The following is a 21,947-nucleotide window of genomic DNA, read 5'->3' as shown; positions in this document are numbered from 1 at the left end:
TTTTTTTTGTCCTGTATCGCCCAGTTTTGGTCTCATTCTGATATCTTTTATGGTTTTTGAGGAAATTATGGGAGTAGCCTCTACCTCTTCTATTGACTGCAATACAAATTCAGGAGCAGGTGTTACTGGGCAGAAATGGGAATCAGGCTTTTACTTGCGTTAGACAGCGTATAATGTTGTTATCAGCTGATGCTGACCCTAGTTTTCCCCTGACGTTGGTCACATTTCTGTTTGACCAGATAGGCTTCACTGGATAAAACTTTCTTTTGTTTGTGGACATTAGCGAACTCCATTTCTGAGCTTATGTTAGCTAGTCTTGCACACTGTTCTTGTTTTAGCGGAGCAGAAAGAGAGGCACTGAGGCAAGGCACTTACGTGACATCTCATCCTCTTGATGTCTTTTACATAGAACTTAGTCTACACACTGATGTAGACAACTGAGAAACTACAGGAAAGTCATTTTTTAAAAAAAAATTACATCACAGTTCGCTCACACATTGCAATAAAAAAGCGATGAATATGTGTAAATTGCTTCACATTCTCATATAAAAAAATAACCAAAAGATTAATTGACAATAAAAAATAAAAGTTATAGTTGCAGCCCAAGATGAAATGCATTTTTTATTGATACAATCAAACACTCTTACACGTTGCATCCGCAGTCAGCTTTTTATGTTCATGATGAACTTGTCTTTGCTGGAATAGTGCATGTGTTATTGTAGGAGCTGGTGAACATCCCTCTTTGTTATGGGACACGTCAATACACAGTTTTCTGGGTATTTGCTCCCGGATATATTTCTCCCACTGATGAGTATTATTGGGAAGATGGTGTGAAACTTGATGATGTCTCCCACTGAGTCAAACATCTGAGGAGAAATAAGATGTTAGGGACAGTATATATAATTGCTGGAGAGAGTGCTTGTTGAATTAGCTTCATCAGTTCATCCACTCACATCCTTTGATCGTTGTCCCGTTCCCAGGGCGTACTTGCTGGTGCTCTCAATGAACCGAATTTTTACATTGTAAACCTTCTTCTCGTGATATACAGCCAGTACCAAGGGTTCACTGTTGGTGATGTTGGAGCAGTCACGTACCAAAAATGCCCCATCCTAATGTCAGGAATTACAAAAACAAGACTCGTTTAATGGCATTGTTTGACAGTTTGGGAAATACACTTATTCGTTTTCTCTGTGCCCTGGCCAAGAATTTGTTCTTCACATAACCTTTTACAAAGCTGCTGTTTGGTTTTTATATGGGTTAAACAAACAAGATACAACATGTTAATTAGTGAGCTTTACAGGTCCTGATTGGCAGATTATACATATAGATGAAAGTGGTAATGATCTTCTCGTCCAACTTCCACCAAGAAAGTGAAAAAGTTTTACTTCCCAAAATGTCAAACTAGTTTTTTAAGCTTTAGATATATTCAGATTCATTCATAATTCATTTTGTATAGAGATACCTTGTTCACCAGGTGTAAGGCGTGCTCAGCATCTGCTCGATTACACGCCCCAACGTACCAGTCTTCTTCACAGTAGGTCTGCCAGGAGAGTTCAGTGATCAAAGATTTCATTCACTTGACAGAATATTTTTATTAAGTAGCAGGTAGTTTACCTGTTGAGGCTTTTCCTTTGGAACAAAGTCATGTTGGTCAAAGTCTTCTTTAGTTTGCGGCCACTCATGGTGATGACGTTTTGATGGAACCCTTTCTTTAAGTAGATGTTAATGTTGACTTATTTAATCAGTCGCTGTATAATGACACAGATGAGCTGTAACATTACTTACCAAGACTTTGTTGTGATCTAAATGAAAGAAGAAAGAGCACATGTAAATCAAACATGGCCGAACATGACATGACAACTGATGAAAAACCTGAGAAATAAAAGTCTCACATGATTTCCATATGCGTTTCCAGATCTAAGGAACGTCTCTGGTTGGTATGGGGGGCTGAGACACTCTCTGCCCTCTGTAAACCTAAAATCAAAGTCTGCCTTATTACAGCTGTGGAGATGCTTTTCACCAAAATGTGTCATTCACAGTTATTTAGCTCTTACCTACGGCATGTGAACTGAGTTCTGCCTGTTAAAAGTAATGAAAAGACGATTAGATTAAAACAGTATGCCAAGATAAAGAGTCCTTTCCAGTTACAAGTGTAGAGTGAAATTAAATTAGCATGAATGAAAACACTGATTGTACAGATTAAAATAAATAGGCAGAATCAAAATACAAAATACAAAAGTGATTTTTTTTTCTTTGTTATGATTGCAATAGTGCTGCATGTTTGACTTCTTACTTTTTTAATTGCCCTCTGTTGTCCACTGAAATGAAAAATATGGATAAAATCACAATCAGAGAAAACTCCCGGGCTTTTCTGTGATTATTTTTCTAACCAGCAGATGGTGTTGCTGCTACACTGTACAAACTGTAAACTAAGAAGGCCTTCACTGTCTTATCATTCATACAGGGGGAAGAACCCACATGATGTCCTGGTCCGCTACAGCAAAATAAAACAACCGCAGTGTAGATGCTTACTGGTAAAAGTGATAGTGTTTCTACTTGCTACACTTCCTGCCACAAATTAGTTTGAATGGGAGAATAAAACAGCACTCACTCTCTCCTGCAGGGCCTGTCTACAGTCAATCCAGGCAAGTGATTCACCAACTCCAGGGCAGACGGTGGAGGGGATATAGAGCGCCTGGAAGAACACAGACTTCAGCCGTAAGTCCATTCATAACCCTCCAGTGAATAACGTGAATTGTAGCCGAGTGAATTACCTGTGTGTGCGCTGGGGAAAAAAGAGAGAGGAGTGATCACCTGTGTAATGAGTTGCCAATCAACACAATTTATACACAGTGCACCATGTCATATATGTCACAGGTGTTTACCTGGTCTCCTGGATGCACAGGTGTGGACCTCTGATCTGTAAAAGCAACATGTTAATATCCGTCCCAGACTGATCAGGTGTTTTCAGTTAATTCTGCTTATTTGTGTTACCAAATCTGGTCTTTCTTCTTCCAGGCTTCTGATCTCTATTTACAGCAGGCCCTGTGATTTAAAAACAGAATGCAGACAGGTAACTGTGTATTGTGTATATTTACTGAAGTATTATACTTAAGTATAATTTTAAGGATCTCGGTTTCAGAGGGAAACTGCAAGGCTGTACTAACAGGTTACTTTGCTGAGTATTACAGTATTTATTTATTTTTCTATTTATTTATTGCATTCACAGACACATTTTAGACATCAGAGAAATAGGTTTAGCGATTTCTTTTAAAAACACGACTTGAAACCATCAGTTATGTATTGTTGTTACAGTTGTTAAGTTTTTTATCCTCCTAACTCTATCAAGGTCAGATGCTGTGGCTAAAAACATTTTGGACACTATCAAAACACATACTGTCCAACATATCACAGCTTATAAATTGTTTTGGCTAATGTGTTAGCAGACAGCTGCCTACTTTCACGTCAGGCAAACACATATTAGTCCAATATTCACTTGTCTTATAGCTCCTGTTTTCACCTCCAGGAACAAGTGAGACAAATATCTGGTTCTTTAGCTGCTTCTGAGAGAGGCTTGCTTATGTTCACCAGCTAATTGCTAACTGAACAGTCTGCTTCTTGTAGCGTACAGAGGATTTATCAGAGCTATTTTGCTGAAAACAGCCTTCCACTACCGATGTTGAAAAGACTGAACCAGTAAATGCAGTAAATGTGCTGTAAAATCAATACAATGAGCTAAAGACGGTTAAAAAGCTCTGCAGAAGTGATTCCACATTCCAGAGAGTTAAACCTTGACAATGCAGGTTTAAGTGGACCCTATGTAACTTTAGCTGAGCAGCAGCCTGTGGCCAAATACAGAAATCGTAATCTCTCTTACGCAGCAATATCTATCTAAGGTTTGCTAATGTTCACTAATATCAGCCTCCATAGCCAAGTGTGTCTGTAACAGCGAACCCCCTGAGTGTATTGAATTAAGTAGCTGCGTGCCGTATTGCTTATGTATTAAACTTTTGACATGCACAAGGAGGAATGTGTTATTTCTTTTTTCAAAAGTTACGTAGCATCTCTCTCACAGTTATTTCCACAGCATCTCTACCACAAAATAATGAAAATTTTTGTCACTTTACCTATTATATGTGGGATTTCTCTTGGTGGGCGTCTAGGGAGGATGTTGGAGTTACCCTGATAAAAAAATAAAAAAATAAAAAATGATAATAATTCTCATAAAGTATATTTATATATCACTCAACAAAACCAGAGATACAAAGTTTTTAAAACACTCACATATGAATTTTAGACATAAACCTATTTGCATACACATATACTCTAAATACTTGAATAAGGTTATATAAAAGACCTACAGGGACAAAATACATTATCATAAGTAAAAATGTGTTTTCAGAGGCGATTTAAAGGAAGTTACTGATTTTATTGAAAGAACACAGCAGTGGTTCATTTGTAATGGTGCACAGTGTTTCCCCTTCCTAGGTTTACTGAGTCGCTGTTGACGGGCTGTTGCCAGATCGGGTGCATTTAAGAAACGCTGATATTTTGGCCTGACTTTCAGATGTTGATGTCTGTCCATCTTTGGTTTTAGAATGATTTATGACACTAGTTGGAAAGCTTTTATTGCACTTAACGTAACGAGTTTTCAACCTGTCTTTCCTCTGCTCTGCTGGCTTAAACACACAAACACAGTGAACCAGAACGCAGAGGAGAGGAGAGAAAACGCCATGAGAGCAAAACACAGTCAAGACTCTCACGCTGAGCTGCAATGAAACAACTGTACATAAATCAAGTGAATAACATAAATAAAATGTTTTGTTTTTTGAATTAATGTTTTTTTTCTTTGGTTTCTTTCGGGGTTGTGGTTGTGTGTGTGTGTGTGGGGGGGTCCCATTAGTCAAAGGTCAGGGAAACACCGGTACATTCATTTAAAGAAAAGAAAACAGAAATCTTACACTGGCGAGTGATGAAAGGCTCTGAGCTGATAACGACCTTGGAAGATCCCTGTCTTGAAAGGGAAAGAAACTGTGATCACCACACTGTCATTAGTGGCAGCAATGATAGTAGCTTCAGTGTTAGTTGAAAGTTTAACACCTTTGGTGTTTGTATCATTCGTGTAACTCGGTCGTTGGCTGTCCCAGCAGTACACTGCAGCAGCAGACTGTATTGATTACAGAGGGAGAACACTCCAAGTGTGAACAAATTTAAAAGCCACATTCAGTATATAGTTGTAGACGTGCAGCTGTGAGGCCCCTGGCTGTGGGCCACATCCATGCAGGGGAGTAAAGGGAGTCTATTCACGCTACATGCTTCTCTCTCTCTCCCCCCTTCGGCTCCTGGATAATTGTAATCTCCCGCAGTCTGACTCAGCCAACAGATGGCTCTAGAGACCCACTGGCAGATCATGCTCACTCAGCATGAGCTCTCTCTCTCAGATCCACACTGCTTTCTTTCTCATCACAGTCTGCAGTGGAGCTGTTATTTCTTATTTCTTTTTCTTTTTTTTGCCTGCGCTTCATTCAGCTTCATTTTAATTATGCTCTCCAGAGCTTTTCTGAGTAGAGAAGTGAAACACACTCACCCTCATTGTGTCAACTAGAGTGTAAAGCACTTTAACTTGAAGTTTGTGGCACATTTAATTCTTATTGGTTATTATAGTCTATTTATGAACCATTTTTGAATATTTTATCTATTTTTATACATTGAAGGCAGACAGAAATAATGAGAGTTCAACAGTGGGAGTGACACACATCAAAGGTCAGATTCGGACCTACAAATGGAGAAAGTTTCTTCTTTGAGTTTCTCAGTCCACAGAGAAACCAAGGCAGCAGTTCTGTGGTTTGCTGTTGCTCACTCAGCTTCGCTATCAACAAGCTTATGAGGTAGCTTGTATTATGATACTAGAGTATGTAGGTTAAATGTAAAAACACTGAACATGGATAAAGACGCTGCTCAAAGCAGAAACAATGATAAAAAACTGAACAACTGAACTGCACGGATGTATGTTTAGCTGCATTTATTTGCAGAGTAAATAAAAAATAATATATGTATTCATACTTTTCTAAGTGCTCTTTTAAAATTCAATGTAAAAACTCCAGACCAAACCCCAGAGAAACTAAATTGAAACTTAACATAGGACTTAAATGAAACTAAACTAAAATGAAACTGAGCTCATGCAACACTGGTATCCACGTTGCCTTCTCTACCTGCATACTCTCTTTCTTCATGTATGGGCCTCGCAGGAAGTATGCGCACATTCAGCACTTCCTCCTGGTCATCCACCACATCGTACTCAGGCTCTGCAATGTTGTTGTAGTTACCACATCTTTGATTCCTGTTTCTGTCGCGATCCTATGGGAAGAAAACTGCAGCTTCTTCATACTGGAAATACAAAAGTGAAATCTCCATCTGTTTTAACACTGAGCTCTTTGAAATTAATAGCAGGGCGCTAAGATTTAGGACAAAAGGGACTGCTTTTCATAATAATCTCTGCATTCATTGATTTATGGAAAAAATTTACTAATCTGCCTTAAAACAAGGAAATCAGCAAAGCCTGCAATCATTTTTGAGTCTTGCTCATTACATCACCCAGTACACATGTAAATATTCTGAGTAGACAACTCGCATTTCATCCTCTGCGCATATACAACTCTGATAAGCACAGGAAGCTACAAGGAGGTGTTGCAACATAACCCCCTGCTTTGTCTCTTAGGTATTTCCTTGTCAAAGCTTCACTCTTCACAGTCACGCAGACACCAAGATGCACACATTTACAGTCAGCTATAGAAAAGGAGTGAGATTCTGTGACTTGGTGTTAAAGTGTTGAATAACAAACTTTGCCTGTCTCTGTGAATTAACATGACTTTGTTTGGTATTCCTGTGGTGAAGCTGAGAAAATGGGTGAGATTTGGATGAATACGTTAACAGTGGGTGCATCAATCATGACCAATACAACCAGCTTCTCTCATTTAATTTAAAAGCGAGGTGGAAATTAATGTTTTTGTCTGAAAGGTGCACTATCACCATCAGCCATCCAATGCGACACCCAACCTGAATACTTCACCACAGGAAGGAAATGTTCCTTTTTGGACGTCCAGTTTGAATGTTGTGCACATGTGATGATGCACCCTGAGAGCTCATTTTAAAAAACAATAATTTGTACAATAAAACACAGGCTTGGCTGTGTATGAGAACAATTTTCCATATTTATCCAGTTTATGTGACTGAAACACTATTAAATTATCCAGAGAGAAATGTGGAGGAAAAAGAAGACATTTCTGCAAAAGATGGTTGGACAAGATTATGTCAACGTACCTTATAAAGCCGAGCAATGTTAACTTTGACAGTTTGAGATTCTAACTTCATGACACAAAAATGCAATATCTGATATAATTATCTCTAATTGGATGAAAGAAACAAATTACTGAACAGACTAACAATTGACAGAAATGTTTAACATTCAATTTTGCAGTTACGTGTTGATATTTTGTGTCTTTTTCATTATATAAAACTGAATATCTGTAGATCTTCTCAGAATATGCTGAGGCTTTTGAATAGGCTTTGATTTGAATTCATTTATGTTCTTCTTTGATTCCATCAGAAAGCAAAAGGGAAGATTTTCATATGCATCAAACATGCAGGTCTAGATGACAACATTAGTATGCAACCTTACTAGCATTCTTGCATTTATCATTTTAAATGTTTATTTGTAATGTGCATGTGACTTTTATCCTTGAGAATTACAAGGACGCAGCACGGTAGGGCTCTATGTGATTTTGAAGAGTCAATGTGAGGGTCTCCAAAACCCGAAAAATAAAATCAGATAAAACACTTTACACCATTACTGCATTTATGTCAAGCACTGTGAGCTTTTCAAAGATTTTCAAAAGTATATCATCAAACCATCTGAACGTAATGGCGAGTTTCTCAAAAACACAGTGCAACTAACAGTTTGTGTGCAGGCTGAAGATGTTTCATCACTTCCAAATATTTGATTATCGGAGCTGATAGTGCTCCGACATAAACTCTCACACCTCTAACAGATGCAGTGAGAGCTCATATAAATAAATTGAACTAATATCTGTCAGGTCAGTAACAGTGACTATAACTCTCCCTCACATGACATACAGCATTACTCTTAGTGTAAGTGAATTTGTTTTGAGAGGTGATTATTGTATACATTTATAAGAACAAAATAAATTGAATGAAGCACATCAAAATATTATTTCACAGTTAAACTTTAAAAGGAATATTAATGTAACAAAAAACAGCAGTTGTAAATTATAGTAAAAATACTGAGAAGAATCCTGGTCTGCACTGCGTTGTGCACTAACAATGACAGAGCAGAAACTCACTCTCTACTTATTTCTGTGCTAAAAGGTAATTATCAGTGGGCTGCAAACTCCCAAAGTTTCCCCTGGGAACATTCATGTGGAACCAGCAGGGAAACGCTGTGGATACGGACGCCATAACTCACCATTATCACAGCAGACTCATGGCTGTTCCCTCTCTCTGCAGCTAACGAGGGGGTGAAACAAAAATGAAAAACATCATTAGTTTGGTCTTATGCTAAAAACTGTGGCCTTCCAACACAGTTTGTCCTTGGACTTTTCTTCCTCAACAGTTACACAAGCAGAAGAGTGAGGTCTGTATATACAACTGAGCTGAATTAATTTTTTAAAACATTGACAGATTTTTTTTTTTCTATGTGACATAAGCACCCTGGGTGGTGAAAAGATCCTGCTGCTGCAGACAGATCAACAGATGTTGCTTAAACATCTTTAACATGAATTAAATGAATCAAATAAATAATGAATAAATGTATATCTTTATATTAAGTATTGCCTCTCAGCAAAATCAGGATTTACTACCTAACTTAAATAATTTAACTCCATTTGAAGCTTTTTCTTTTACAACTGTGGATACAGGTGCATTTCTTTATCGTTTCTTGAAAGTTTCCTGGAAACAGGAAATACAGAGGCAAATTTCAGTTAGTTTTTGAATATATTATTTACTTTTAGATGAATTTGCATGAAATAAATTGCTCCATTTAAATCCCAAATAATATTTATTACTCATTCATTTATTATTGGAAACTTTATTCTTCATTTATGCTGAATTTAATCTTTGTTTAAAAACACACTTTACAGTTTGCATGTGTAGCTCACCCACTATCCTTCGTATAGAAGTCTCATGGTTGTGCTATAGCTTTACATTTAGAAATAACTGGACGTGTACAAACTGATCACTCTCTGTTACTTTTAATTAATAAATAGTTCTTTCCAGGAAACATCTTAGGAGGTATTTTGGAAAATGAATTGGAATTTGCAGACTGATAAAAATCTTACAAATTAAAAGTTTGATTTACAAGCAATAAAACACCTTGTTCAAGTCAATACACTCAAGGATCTTGCAGCTACAGACTTTCTTGGTCTGGTATGACCAAAACTTTATGGAGGCAAAAGTTATCAAACGTTATAGAGATATCAAAGTGTAACTGACATTAATGAGTCAGTTCACCAACTTAATGACCACTATCCCATTATTGGCACTTGTAGTCACATAGTCACAGTGGCTGCTGTTGAGCAGAAGTTATATATTATAGATATTATAGAATTCAACTATATATTATTAATAACAAATATATAATATAAATAACAGCCAATTAGTACACTGATTTTGTTCTGCTCAGACGTACAGCTAAGTGTCATCAGCATAGTGAGAAAAAGAAAAGAAAAAAAAAGATGCTGGTCTGGTAAATTATGTGACATATTACACAACAACTTCCAACCTTGTTTTAGAAATGTCATTAAATTACAACTAAATTTCAACGGCAAATACATTTTGAATGAAACATAACTGCGATTACATGTTCTGTTAACTTCCTGAGGATATGTCCTTGTTTTACGTATTTAGCAAGTCCAAAATATGTTGATACTGAACATATCAGTAAAACAAAAGTAAGACAATTTTTTTCTGCCAAACTATTTGATATTGCAGTACAATATCCATTTATTGTAAATACATCATTATTAACTTTCTCATGGTTTTGTTTAGGCACTCACTGCACTTGGTTAAAGTGAGGAAAATATCACGGTCTAGTTTAATACAGAAAAGGTTCAATGTGACTTAAGACACATTGTGTTTATTTACATTTAACCAAAGCCACGATCTTAACCAAAATGCTTTTTTTTTGCATGAACGTAACCACAGACCGGAGTTAAAATGCAAAGCCTGCTCTCTGGTGTGACAGCTGTGGGCTTTGTTTGCCTGCCATCCACTCCAACCACCTCCTGGTGAGTCATCGTTTGTCAGCAATGTAAAAATGTAGTAATATATCAACATAATTCCTAGCAGACACGCTTGCAAATTCACTTAAAGCTCCATCAGTAGACAGAAGGAGTTTTACATCAGGCACACAAGACCAGGAATCAATTCAGAGAAGACCATAAAGTAATATCCCACCAGTTTTAGTTTCATTAGAAATGCCCCAATGACTATTTACAATATTTATCTTCAACCTACCAAATATCAGTGCAAGAAAATGAAAACTAACTTATATATCCAGAAAACTCATTAATGACCTACAGATCCAAACAGTTTTGAATTTGGCTTTGAAATGTTAAAACTGTGAAAGGAGCTTCCAGAGTTGTGTCAAAGCACAGGAGTATTGAATTGATTTTTGTTTTATCTCAGTTTTGGACAATGTAGATTAAATATTTGGATTAAACACAGAGTATGATGTGATTTAGTGAGTAGTGCTTTGCTATGAGGGATCAACTGAACAAAAGATGACCACTATAAATTCACATTTATGCACCATATGAACTTTCTGACTTAGTATCAATTAAAAAAAAAATCATGTTTCCAGAGATAGAGGCACAAAAAGGAAGAGAAACAGCATCAGGGCCAGTCAACCACTTTTTGATTGAAAGGTTTTTATGTTTGAATCCCTGTGGCTGTGAAGAAAAACAATACAGGAAGCAGGAAGGAAACCTGCCCAAAATAGTAGTTGGGACATTTTACAGAGGCCCAGTGATTGTGAAAATGCCAGCAGACATTACAGGCTACCAACTGACGGTCCCAAAATGGAGACTCAAACTCAGTATTGGATTTGGCACTGTGGTCCAACACTCAGCGGAGCTGTCTGTCTACTTTGTAGAGCTTACTGGGCCATGGGAAGTGGTGTTGGATGAGACGTATAAAAAGGAAGGAGATTAGATACATGGAGCTAGCGTCTGAGGTTGAGCAGTTAGTCTGGAAAATAAACTTCTGCCCCATGGAAATTGGGTGCAGAGGATTTGTGGCAACTCAAACCACTAGACTGCTTGAGGATTTGTGACCTGACTTTGCTACGGGCATCAAGAAAGTATCAACTGCAGAGTGAGAGCGAGCTGAGTCTGAGGAGGGAAACAATATCAACAGGGCTCAAATTAGGAAATACTGTAAATACTAGGATTGTTTTTCATAAAACATAATTTATTATTGTTAATAATATTCTTGTTGGTGTTGACGTAGATTCTCTCATTCTTCTAATTTTTAGTTCTAAAATCTGTGGCAAATTATGTGTAACAGGGGTGTATTATAAGAGCTTGTCTTTGACCTTTTAATGTTTCTCAAGTTCATTGTTGTTATGAAGTTTACACTATTTCACTTTTGCGAAAACTATATTATTTGACTGATTTACAGCATTTTTGAACTAAAAGTGCCCCCTCAATAACTAATTCACATACTGCAGTTCCATACATGATGAGATGACTGCACATTACAATTTATATATCACATTAAATTTAAAATTGAACAACAACTGGAGGCTTGCTCTTGAATTTTAATCAAAGCTTGATTCTCATCTCTGGCAGAAAATCCTGCACTTCAAACCTCCTCTTTATATTCCAAAGCTTTTTACACATTTTCATCAATCTTTTTCTACCACAGACCAGCTTCTTTGCCGCTCTGCTCCATCATAGCTTTGACACAGTCACAAATACAACAGTTGAAAGTTACCTACCTTTTCAGAAGACTTGTATAGTTCGCACATCTGCATCAGTGGGCGTCCAGAAATTTCTGGTTATTGGTAACAGGGAGACTACAGTTTTTCTTTGACGCTAATTCACGTACGAAAACTCCTGGTCTTCTTATGTCTGACTGAGTTAAGCAGCCCACTTCAGTAAGCTGAAATTACTTCCTGTGTGGTGAATAACTGTCCTATAACCTGAGGTCTTCATGCTTGCTTTAGACAGTAACAGATTTGTTTGTGGAGGGCTTCCTCTTGTGCACCTGTGATTTCACAGTTGCCTCTGCAGTTGTCAGTGCAGTGATAGTATTTTGACGATTCGTTTGTGATACAAAATTTCTGTAGAGCTAATTTCAGCATCGAGCTCTTGACATATGAAAAGTCCTTGAGGGTTGTGATCAAGAGCCTTACCCTCAGTGTTTCCTGTGTTAGCTTCTGTCAGGCAGCGTGTGTCTATTGTGATACAACGGCTGTGAAAATGTAAAAAAATCAAGACCAAAATCTATTATGAGTCTGGAAACTAAGCCCAGACCATTTGTTTAGGAATTCAGGGTCAAATGAATCTGCCGACGCTACAGGTTTTTCTCTTAATTTGAGCACAGAACATTTCAACATCTGCTCTGACAGGTGCAAGAGGAAGCAGGATGACATTTTCTCTTTTGATTAGATCATCATCTATCTTAATTTACATATCAACCAAGAAGGTGAAACCAAATTCTAATTTTATTCAAGCTTAACCTTTCAAAGCGATATTTCAGTTTAGTGTAATATTTTTATTTTATAGCATAAACACTTGAAAGAGTCTACTGCCAATTAAGTTCATTAAAATTTATGGTCACATATTCAGCAGTCAGGTGCATAAATGTTTAAGTTACAACATTTTGTTAATATCAGAATGACGGTTGTATGCTTTGCTGGCTTAGACTCACATAAACCAAAATTCAGACAATGAGAGGCATTGAACTCAATCTATTAGTGGTGATATAACAGCTCAAATGAGGCTGAAAATCTGCTGAATCATGCTGCGTATATTCGCAGAGTCGGCCATGAAGCTGGGCTTTACTGGTCCAGGAAGAAGGCGCACTGACAGTAGTAAGAGATGAAGAGGTGAGCATTACTCATTCTTATTTAAAACCTTGCAGCCAGTCCAGGATATTATATAAGCCACTGTCTCTAAAAACTGTGACCTCTGCTCACCACAATTTCTTAATGTTATTTTTTTAACCTTAAAGGATAAGGAAAACTTTTTGGGTCACTCTGGCCAAATATTACTCAGTAAAAGGAACAATTTGGTTTATTACAACTTGGGTTTCATTTTCTAAGCTCCAGCCCTCAGTTCTATCAGTTATAACATCGTAATCAGCAAAGTGATCACTGAGATCTCGAGGATGCAGGCAACGCTGAAAACGCACAAACAGTGAGGCATTCATACACAAACCTTGAGTGTGCACAACTATGGCAAGTACTGTCGGTCATTGTTGAACCAGGAAGTTGTTCTAAAGAACAGGCACATTACCATACACAGAGTTCTTGCTTGCTACAGTTAGGGCATTGGTTGCTTGCTTAAACACAAACAGTCCAGTGGTTAAATTTACCAAATAATGCAAAGCAAAAGTGTGCTTCGCATTCTGTTTGAACACACCTTGAAAGTCAGGGATTTAAATGTCAGCTAAAACTGTCGTCTACAATAGTCTGAGCTAAATGTTGTGCAAAAGTTCTCAGACGATATATCGATTCAGATTATTGGTTCTCATGCTGCCAGCGTGCTGTGATGCAAAACTGATGAGCAAAATAAAGTGAAGGACGACTTCATAGTGATCAGCAAAAAAACCCTTGAGTTGACTTGCCTTTGTTTCTAAATACAGCAGTACTATGACGGAGTATCTTCCTGTCTGCAGTGGGTTGGAGGCCAGGCCTCCTCCAAAAAGCGATGCAGCTGAGCACAGGCCCACAAGGTCAGCCTCTCTCCTGTGGTTTCTTCTGCAATGGTATAGCCTGACTTCCTGTGAAAGATTACCATCTCGCCTCTCATATTCTCACTGATGCTTATCTTTTGAGCCAGTCTCTACACCTTGGCCCCCAGCGACAGCCCCATCAGCCTGTCAATCTGGCAGCTCATTCTGTGCCCTCAACCCCCCCTCCCCCCCTTGTCCTCCTCCCAGCAGCCAAAAAAATGAGCCATCCTCCCATCCTCTGTCACTAAGAAATAAGATCCAGAGTCCCAGTCTGTGGGGGGGGGGGGGGCGGGGGGGGGGGGGGGGGGGGGGGGGGGGGGGCAAAGAGGTTGAATATGGGACAAAAAATTTCAGGATTCTCACATTTTACTATTACCCAAGTTCTTCATGCACTCATGGTCATCACACTGAAGTTAAAGTCATAGCTAATGTTGAGTTGCCAGCTTCACAGGAAGGTCGCATTTGATCACACTCATAAACCACATCAAGTGCAGCTGCAATGGCAGAAAGCCCCTTTGTAGACATAATAACAATAAAGTTACAGTAAAATAGGCTTGACATTTCCTACCTAACTTTCACCAATTATCTTTTAAATACTTACGCAGGTCACTCCTTCGGTCCAGACTGACCATTGAATGGACTGGCACTGAATTTTGCTCAGACATTTATGGCCCCCAGAGGAAGACTTGATTGTGATTTGGCTTCATCTAGTGTCGTTATCAGGTCAAACTTTTCCAGTACTTTGATTCACTGAAATACCTGCAAAACTAATGACATTCACATGCTAATACACTAAACTAAGACGGTGAACATGGCAGACATCAGCATGTTAGCATCAGCATGTTAGCATGTTAGCATGTTGATGTCAACATTTAGCTTAACAACAGCGCGCTAGCATGCTGTTCAGGCGCAGTAAACTTCTGCAATGAGAAAAAAAATAGGTAATTTTATATTTGTGATTTAGAGTTGACAATGTTTAATGGATAATATTGTTGTAGACAGAACACCAACTAAAGATGAGGCTGTAAGGGTCATTTGTTTTCCTCTTGGTGAAGATGATATTGAGCAATATCAATTCATGAAACTGCAAGTGAATTTGTGTAAGTAGCAAAAGCGAGGTGAAAAGCCAGCCCTCATACAAACTTGAAAATTGTTCAAATATGGGGGTAACAGTACAGTACACACTTTAAGACAATTTTTCATCAGAGGTAAAAGTTACAGAAAGTTACAGAAATTCAGCCCCCCCCCAAAAATCCAACATAGTAAATATATATGAGGAATGGTTTCAGACAATGACCATGTGACAAGCTTCCCGCTTGAAACTTAAACAACTTTTTGAATTCCTTTGTTTGACTACCTTCATTGTTATAGAAAACATTATAAGACAGGAAATAGCCATAACAGGTTGTTGTGTTTTTAGCTTGAAGAAGAAGTGACTTCTGATACAAACTTACATCCTTGCATACAGTCACTCTTATCTTGGCCTAATTTTAGACTGCATGTTTTACTCATTGTATGCTTACGGGAAAGTCAAGTAGTTCAGTAGTAGTTCATTTACAGTATATAAGAGGAGGATGAGATTGTGACAGCCAGCCAGAGAGATAAGATCTGAGAGAGGGAGAGGGCAGGTAGTCTGGCCAGTCTGGCTATCTCTACAATGAGAGTGTGATTCAGCAGCGTGAATAATTAAAGCTGGGAGCAGTGATAGGAATCTGTAGACGCCAGGCTCGGATAATACTGGACGGATATAAGGGGCCTTTGGTGCAGGGAGGTGGCGGTTGAGACGACATTAGTCACTCTCCCGTGCCCCAGGCAGCCGTCAGGGCACTGAGCTGAAGGTCAGGAGATGATGGATGGACAGAGACCGACGGTGGCTCACCGCTGAAGTTGACTAGAAAACGAATGTCCTGTACATGAAATATTATCCTCATGGAGGAAGATACCTGATCTGATACTGCAGCAACGTGTCATGGCTTTGTGAACTTTGTGAAGAGCCGTGGCACATCAGTTTGAAATGCAGTTTGTGACAAGGAGAGGTGGGAAAAAAAGATTTTTATTAGCATATAGTTGATGTTTAGCCACATCTGAACACTTTCACACTGTCAAGAATTTCCAAAATGACTAATTTGCCATTTGACTCACTGTTTTTAATCACTAAATTTTTCATTATAATTAGACTTTGAAGGGCGAAAAGTATTATTTTGCATTGTCTGGTCTGTGTTTGTGTGCTTCTGGTCTGTTTTTCTCTCCCCACCTACATTGTCATTGTTTGTCTCATCTGGTTGGTTTGTCTGAACCACGTCTTTCATGTTAGCTGCATAGACACTAACTCAGCCGTGAGTGTGAATGTTTGGAGGAGGATGTTTTATTTTTGAGAACCCTTCCTCTGCAATTATCTATGACTTCCCACTCACCGACTGTTATTAATAGGTAAAAATTTAAATTCATATTGTTTGTCTTGCAAATGATTCTGTTCCAAATATAGAACGTGGGCAGACATCACAGCATGCAAAAGTTGGACTGAAACAAGCCTCTGTATGAACCCGACTACAAAAGAGCGTCCTTCTCCTCCCCAAACATTAGTGGGACTGTACTGAAGGTCTCTCTCTGTCCTCTCCATACACTGCTCCATTCATTATAATGGTAGCAGTGTGTCGGCAGAGCCTCCATGACGGCAAGGAGCCCAGTATTCAGGTCAACTCACAGCCAGAACGATTCCTTGATTATTCCTTATTTATCCCAGTCATTCCCCCCACTGTGGTGTGGAGTCTCTGGAAGATGTGTGTCTTGAGTGAGAAGAGCTAGGGCTAATGAGCTGAGAGCTTGCCTGCTGGTTGTTAGCGGGCTAGGAGCTGTGCTTCAGCCCAATCAGAAGGCACATTCAAATCATCAGCAGCCCTGCATTTTATTCAGACTCATGCAAGGCAATAATGTAGTTAGTGTTAGTAATGCTAATGGGGAGGTGTTTACTGCCTTGTTTATGTTGATATAAACACCCACAGTGCATCCAAAAAAGACTCATACCGGAAATTCAAGATATGAGTAGCAAACATGTATTTTGCATGGTAACAAGTATGTTTTGAATGGCTGCCATCTACTTATACAACAAGATTAAGAGTCTGCAGCCATGCTAGAGGCTCTGGTATGTTGGACTGAAGGTAATGCTATATAATATGCTAACATGCTCACCATGACAATGCTAACACGCTGTTGAGGATGTTTATCATGTATTAGTATTCAAACATTTGCTAAATAGTACTAAACACAAAGTAGAGCTGAGGCTGATGGGAGTGCCATTAGATTTGCAGGCAGTACTGGACAAAATAATATTCTGTGTCATGGTGGTGCAGGATGAAACGTCAGGGGATCAGGAAAGAGACTGTAATTCACCCTGAGTGGGACTTGAATTCTTGTGCCACTTTTCATGACAATCCATCCAACAGTTGTCAACAGACATTTCAGTCTGGACCAAAGTGACTGTTTTGACCTTGAGCCTTTCCTGTAAAATTCTGGTTGAAAAACACTGTATTCTTTAACTTTTATTATTTATAAATCAACCAACCAATGAAAAACCCGCTATTTGTAAATCCTGAGTGTAGAATATAAACCCTACCAAGTTTTCTAAAGCATGACCTCAGGGTTCTCAGTGTTATACAATATAAAGGGGCTGTGCTCCCAGTCTGGTTGGTCAAATGTGGATATAAACACGCTCAATTTTTTGTTTAATTTCAAAATCCAATATGCTGGATTACAGACATAAACAATGAAAAATGTATGACTAACCCTTACAGACCAAACTGAGGTAAAGTATATTTGATCAAATGTCTTGTTTTTTGGGGGGGCTTTCTTTTGCATTTTTGATGCTACCATAAGAATTTCTGATGTTCAGGTCATTGTCAATTTGTAAATACTTAACCAAGTTAATTGCAAAATGTTTAACTAGATATATTCATGACTCATTTATTTGTTACTGGAAACTTTATTCTTCATTTATATATCTGAATCGTATATTTGTACATTTCGCAGTGCACATGTGTCGCTCAGCTATTATCCTTTGTACAGAAATCTCGTGGTCGTGCTAGCTTAGCATTTAGAAATAACTGGAAGTGTACCAACTGATCACTCTCTATTTTACCTGTAATTAATACCAAATTATATGGTTCTTTGAAATAATTACCATAAAACTTTATGTGTCATATAGTTGGTTGTATGTTATATTACAAAGATATGATGGTATGAGTAAGATCCAGCAGCATTTGTTGCAGTTTTGGATTTTGTTATTCAGCTTTACCATCTGAAAAAGACAAAAATAAAATCCAGACACAAAGACAAAAGTTCACAAAGAGCATCTTGATATAATTTCCTGAACATTTTGTATTAAACATATAACTGTGGAACAAAAAGTTTTTCCAGGAATCGTAGCTCACGTGTTCATTTCCTATTGATGTGGTGCACCTGGCAAACAGCCGAACACTTCTCATCAGGGCTCCGTCTGCCTGTGGTGAGGTACACTGATACCATCAGCATGCGTTTTTCTGTTAAACCAAAACAAGTAAACACAGTGTTTTTCAAAATTACAAAGCATCTGCAGTACTCTGAGCCGTGTTTAGGAGCCTTCTTTAAAGCAGAACAGAAATTAAATAAAATCTTTAGTATGCTCCATCCAGAATTTTATTTCTGGCAGTGTAAAGGAGGCTGCTTTTAGACCTTCATGTTGAAAAATATAAGTTACATAGGGCATACAAATGCACGTTTATCTGAATAAATAACCTGCAGCAATAATAATTATAAATGAGAATGTGAGAAAGTTCAGTTCAGATTTTTGGTGGGATGAGTTTTGTTAGGCAAGTAAGAAAAAAAACATAATTTGTCTTTATTTTGATTTGACTATATCAGGTTTGTCATATTAAAGAATTTATCGGCTTTGCTGATTAATCATTAACCAGAACACAGGCATAGTCAAAAAGCAACGCTAAACATCCAACAATTGGATTTTTAAAAATTAAAACAACCAAACAGAGGTTTCTGTCATGGAAGCTTAGATACTTTGATGCACCCCCAGTTTGGAAACCACTTGTATAATCCTTGAATAATGTTAAAAGTAACAAGATGTGAAAAGGAGTACGGTAATAAGAGGTGGCTGTGGCTCAGCAGAGTGGGTCATCCACTAATCGTAGGGTGGCTGGTTTGATCCTGCTGTCCTCAAATCACTTTGGAGTATTTTGTAAAAAATGCAGTATAAATCCATTGAAACTGCCCAGGAGCCCCAAAAGCCTCCATATCATTTCTGATCTCACTGAAGTAAATATCAAGTATTACGGGTCCTCCATCCTCCATCTTGTGGGGGACGCTCTGTGAAATTCAAATTGTTTCAGTGTTTCTCTTTGTGTCAAGTGATTATCAGACAGAAAATCTCTGGAAAGGTCATATTAATCCATGACAGGAAAGCAGTAAGGCTAACAAACAACAGCTATTTTCATTACCAATACATCTAGCAGTTATTTTCTTTATTATTAATCGATTGCTTATTCAGCGTATAAAATGTCAGAAAATAGTGAGAAAGGTCCATCAATATTCCCTGAAGCTGAAGTTAATATATTCAAATTTCTTGTTTTATCTGAGCAGCTGTCACAGACACGAACATGATGAGTTTACTGTCACAGAAAAAGTAAGAAAAGAAGCAAACATCCACATTTGCGAGGCTGAAACAAGAGAAATTGTAGCATTTTTGTTTAGAAATTAACTTAAATGATTAATCAATTCTCGAACGTGTTGAAAATGAATCTTCTGTCAATTCTCCAATTGATTCAATCAAATGATCATTTCAGCTCTAGAGTATTGGTTGTGTTCCTGGGAGTTAAACCTTCAGAAAACTTCAGAAAGTAGAGCGGTCATGTTGCTTTTACCCTCTGCTCAAATTACATTAGTTAGAAAAAAGGCCAAAACTCTTTTTTAAAAAGAGCTACTCAAATATTATATGCATGCAACACACACACACACACACACACACACACACACACACACACACACACACACACACACACACACACACACACACATTGCTCTAGCAGGTCCACATGAGCAACAGTGGGACCAGGAATAATGGATGAGCAGCAGCATGGTCAAGCCTAATTAATGCAACCCTCTCGACCATTGAATCCTGGTCCTTACTTTCCCGGCCACCTCTGGTCTGGTCACGTGTAATAGCCTGTTGGGAGGGCAGGCATCAGTCTCCCTGTGCTGCTGCAGATCACTAGGTTCACAGTGCAGGTCCTCGCCCTGGCTGCGGCCTCCAGTAAATGTGGCTCTGCATCACCTCGGACACAATCCATCCCCATTAAGTTCGAGCTGGAGGAGCCTATTTTATCCTCATTGCCTACAGTGCCTGAGTCCGACAGCCACTCCATTCACATAATCCATGGATCTCAATGCGTTGTGCCCTGCTCATGAGGTTCAAGTGGTTTAAAGGACACGTTGGAGCAGAGAATGGAAGTTAGTTGGCTGTGCGATCACTGTAATGATTTGATCCCGGACAGAGTGTGAAAACCATCATGAGATCCTCAGTAGAATGTAAAGTCCATAGCTGCAATTAGCACGGCTGCTAACGGGAAATGTGTTGCCCATGCAAATGATGTAGAATAATATACTGAGGATGCTTCAATAACAACTGCTTGCACAGTAATAATGGTGTGGATATGAGGATGAATTAATATTAATGAAGTAAAATGTGATAAAGCCTTTACATATGGATTATTTCTTGGTCATGTTGAAGCTTTTTAAAAACCCTATACTATAGATTACTTTTAATGATGTCAGGTCACATGTTTTTTTAACCTTAGATGTAAGGTGTAAGCAAATTTTCTTGGCTGATTCCGAAGTCTGACCATTGTTTTCTTAAGAACTATATAAAGAACTATATATATGTAAATATATAATTGAAAGCTAAGCAAATATTTTGTAACTTTTCTTTAACGGACAATTCAATTGTACGATAAAACATTGAGTATTAAGTATCAGATAACTACTCTCTCTCTCTCTCTCTCTCTCCCTCTCTCGCTCTCTCTCTCTCTCTCTCTCGTGATTGCTTTCCGTTATAACTCTTCACTTTCAGACAGCTCATCAACGATGGATGATCATTAGTACTGATGGCCATTATTCAAGGCACAGCAGCAGCGCTGGTGGTGTGGACAGACATGCGTGTGAGCAGCAGCAGTTCAGCAAAGAAGTCTAGTGACTATCTCCCGCAGTAGGGCAGCAATTATGAGTTTGACTCAGAATAAACTAGTGCCCATGTTTATTGTTATGAGCAAACACGTCACCCAGTCTCAACAGTGTGGCTCACTGATGTGATTTTAATAGTTTTTGGATAACAATGGACGGATCTATGGTAGAGAAGAATTAGTTCTGTCAGGCTTTAGATACACAGTCAATCGATCAATTTGTTGTTGGTTTTGGTCTTTTTATGGGATTTATTGAAAATTATATATACAGACACAGACATGTTAAATATATATATGTGTGTATATATTTAACATGCCTGTTAAATAAAGGATTAAGAAACAAACAACCAACAAAAACCATCTCTGCTTTAGACATTAAAAATGATTCACTTCCAGTGAGAAACTGAGAGCAACTTCCTTTTCCTGTAACATTTGTTATATTCAATTGGGCGTCAGCTTTATTTAGCTCAAATACACAAATATTTTTTTCGTAGCCACGCAGCAAAAGTATGAAAGGAGCTGTATTTAATTATCTGAGCTGTGGTGGAAACGTGGTGAAGTTTAATGCTGAGTGCTCATCCTGCTTGTTTATCTACATTCATCATATGTAGTGAGATTGATTGTGGGTTGTCGTAGTTTACAGAGGAAGTCTCAGAGGAAGTATGACACCATGCTCACTGAAGATCCCTCTTCATGATGCTCTTCAAAATATCTAACAACCTCTGCCATGAAAACTGAATGAGTACGCTTGAA

The 21,947-nt window shown here is 38.2% G+C and overlaps 1 protein-coding gene across 1 annotated transcript; it reads right to left on the bottom strand.

Moving 5' to 3' along the window:
- Positions 1–608: 608 nt before the first annotated feature.
- clnk (cytokine dependent hematopoietic cell linker) lies at positions 609–12,338 on the bottom strand. The gene is made up of 17 exons (XM_022760289.1): positions 12,014–12,338; positions 8,483–8,523; positions 6,213–6,357; positions 4,962–5,014; positions 4,128–4,182; positions 2,995–3,045; positions 2,886–2,920; positions 2,775–2,785; positions 2,612–2,695; positions 2,294–2,318; positions 2,055–2,079; positions 1,893–1,974; positions 1,786–1,802; positions 1,615–1,709; positions 1,463–1,540; positions 954–1,109; positions 609–866 (listed from the first exon to the last, which is right to left on the bottom strand). The coding sequence occupies exons 2-17, from the start codon at positions 8,483–8,485 to the stop codon at positions 714–716; spliced, it is 1,068 nt and encodes a 355-aa protein (XP_022616010.1). The 5' UTR covers positions 8,486–8,523; positions 12,014–12,338; the 3' UTR covers positions 609–713.
- Between the last annotated feature and the right edge of the window lie 9,609 nt (positions 12,339–21,947).

Source organism: Seriola dumerili, unplaced genomic scaffold, assembly GCF_002260705.1.
Source record: "Seriola dumerili isolate Sdu_G_001 unplaced genomic scaffold, Sdu_1.0 BDQW01000331.1, whole genome shotgun sequence".
In the NCBI taxonomy this organism is placed as follows: Eukaryota; Metazoa; Chordata; class Actinopteri; order Carangiformes; family Carangidae; genus Seriola; species Seriola dumerili.
The sequence above is the reverse complement of the archived record's forward strand: the minus strand, read 5'-3'. Positions and strand labels throughout refer to the sequence as shown.

Excerpts from the sequence above, each read along its gene's own strand:
- clnk (XM_022760289.1), bottom strand. Across the intron at positions 5,015-6,212 it reads TGAAGAAAGAGAGTATGCAG|ACAGGGATCTTCCAAGGTCG; the intron begins GTAGAGAAGGCA and ends TTCCCTTTCAAG. Across the intron at positions 1,975-2,054 it reads ACTCAGTTCACATGCCGTAG|GTTTACAGAGGGCAGAGAGT; the intron begins GTAAGAGCTAAA and ends CTTTGATTTTAG.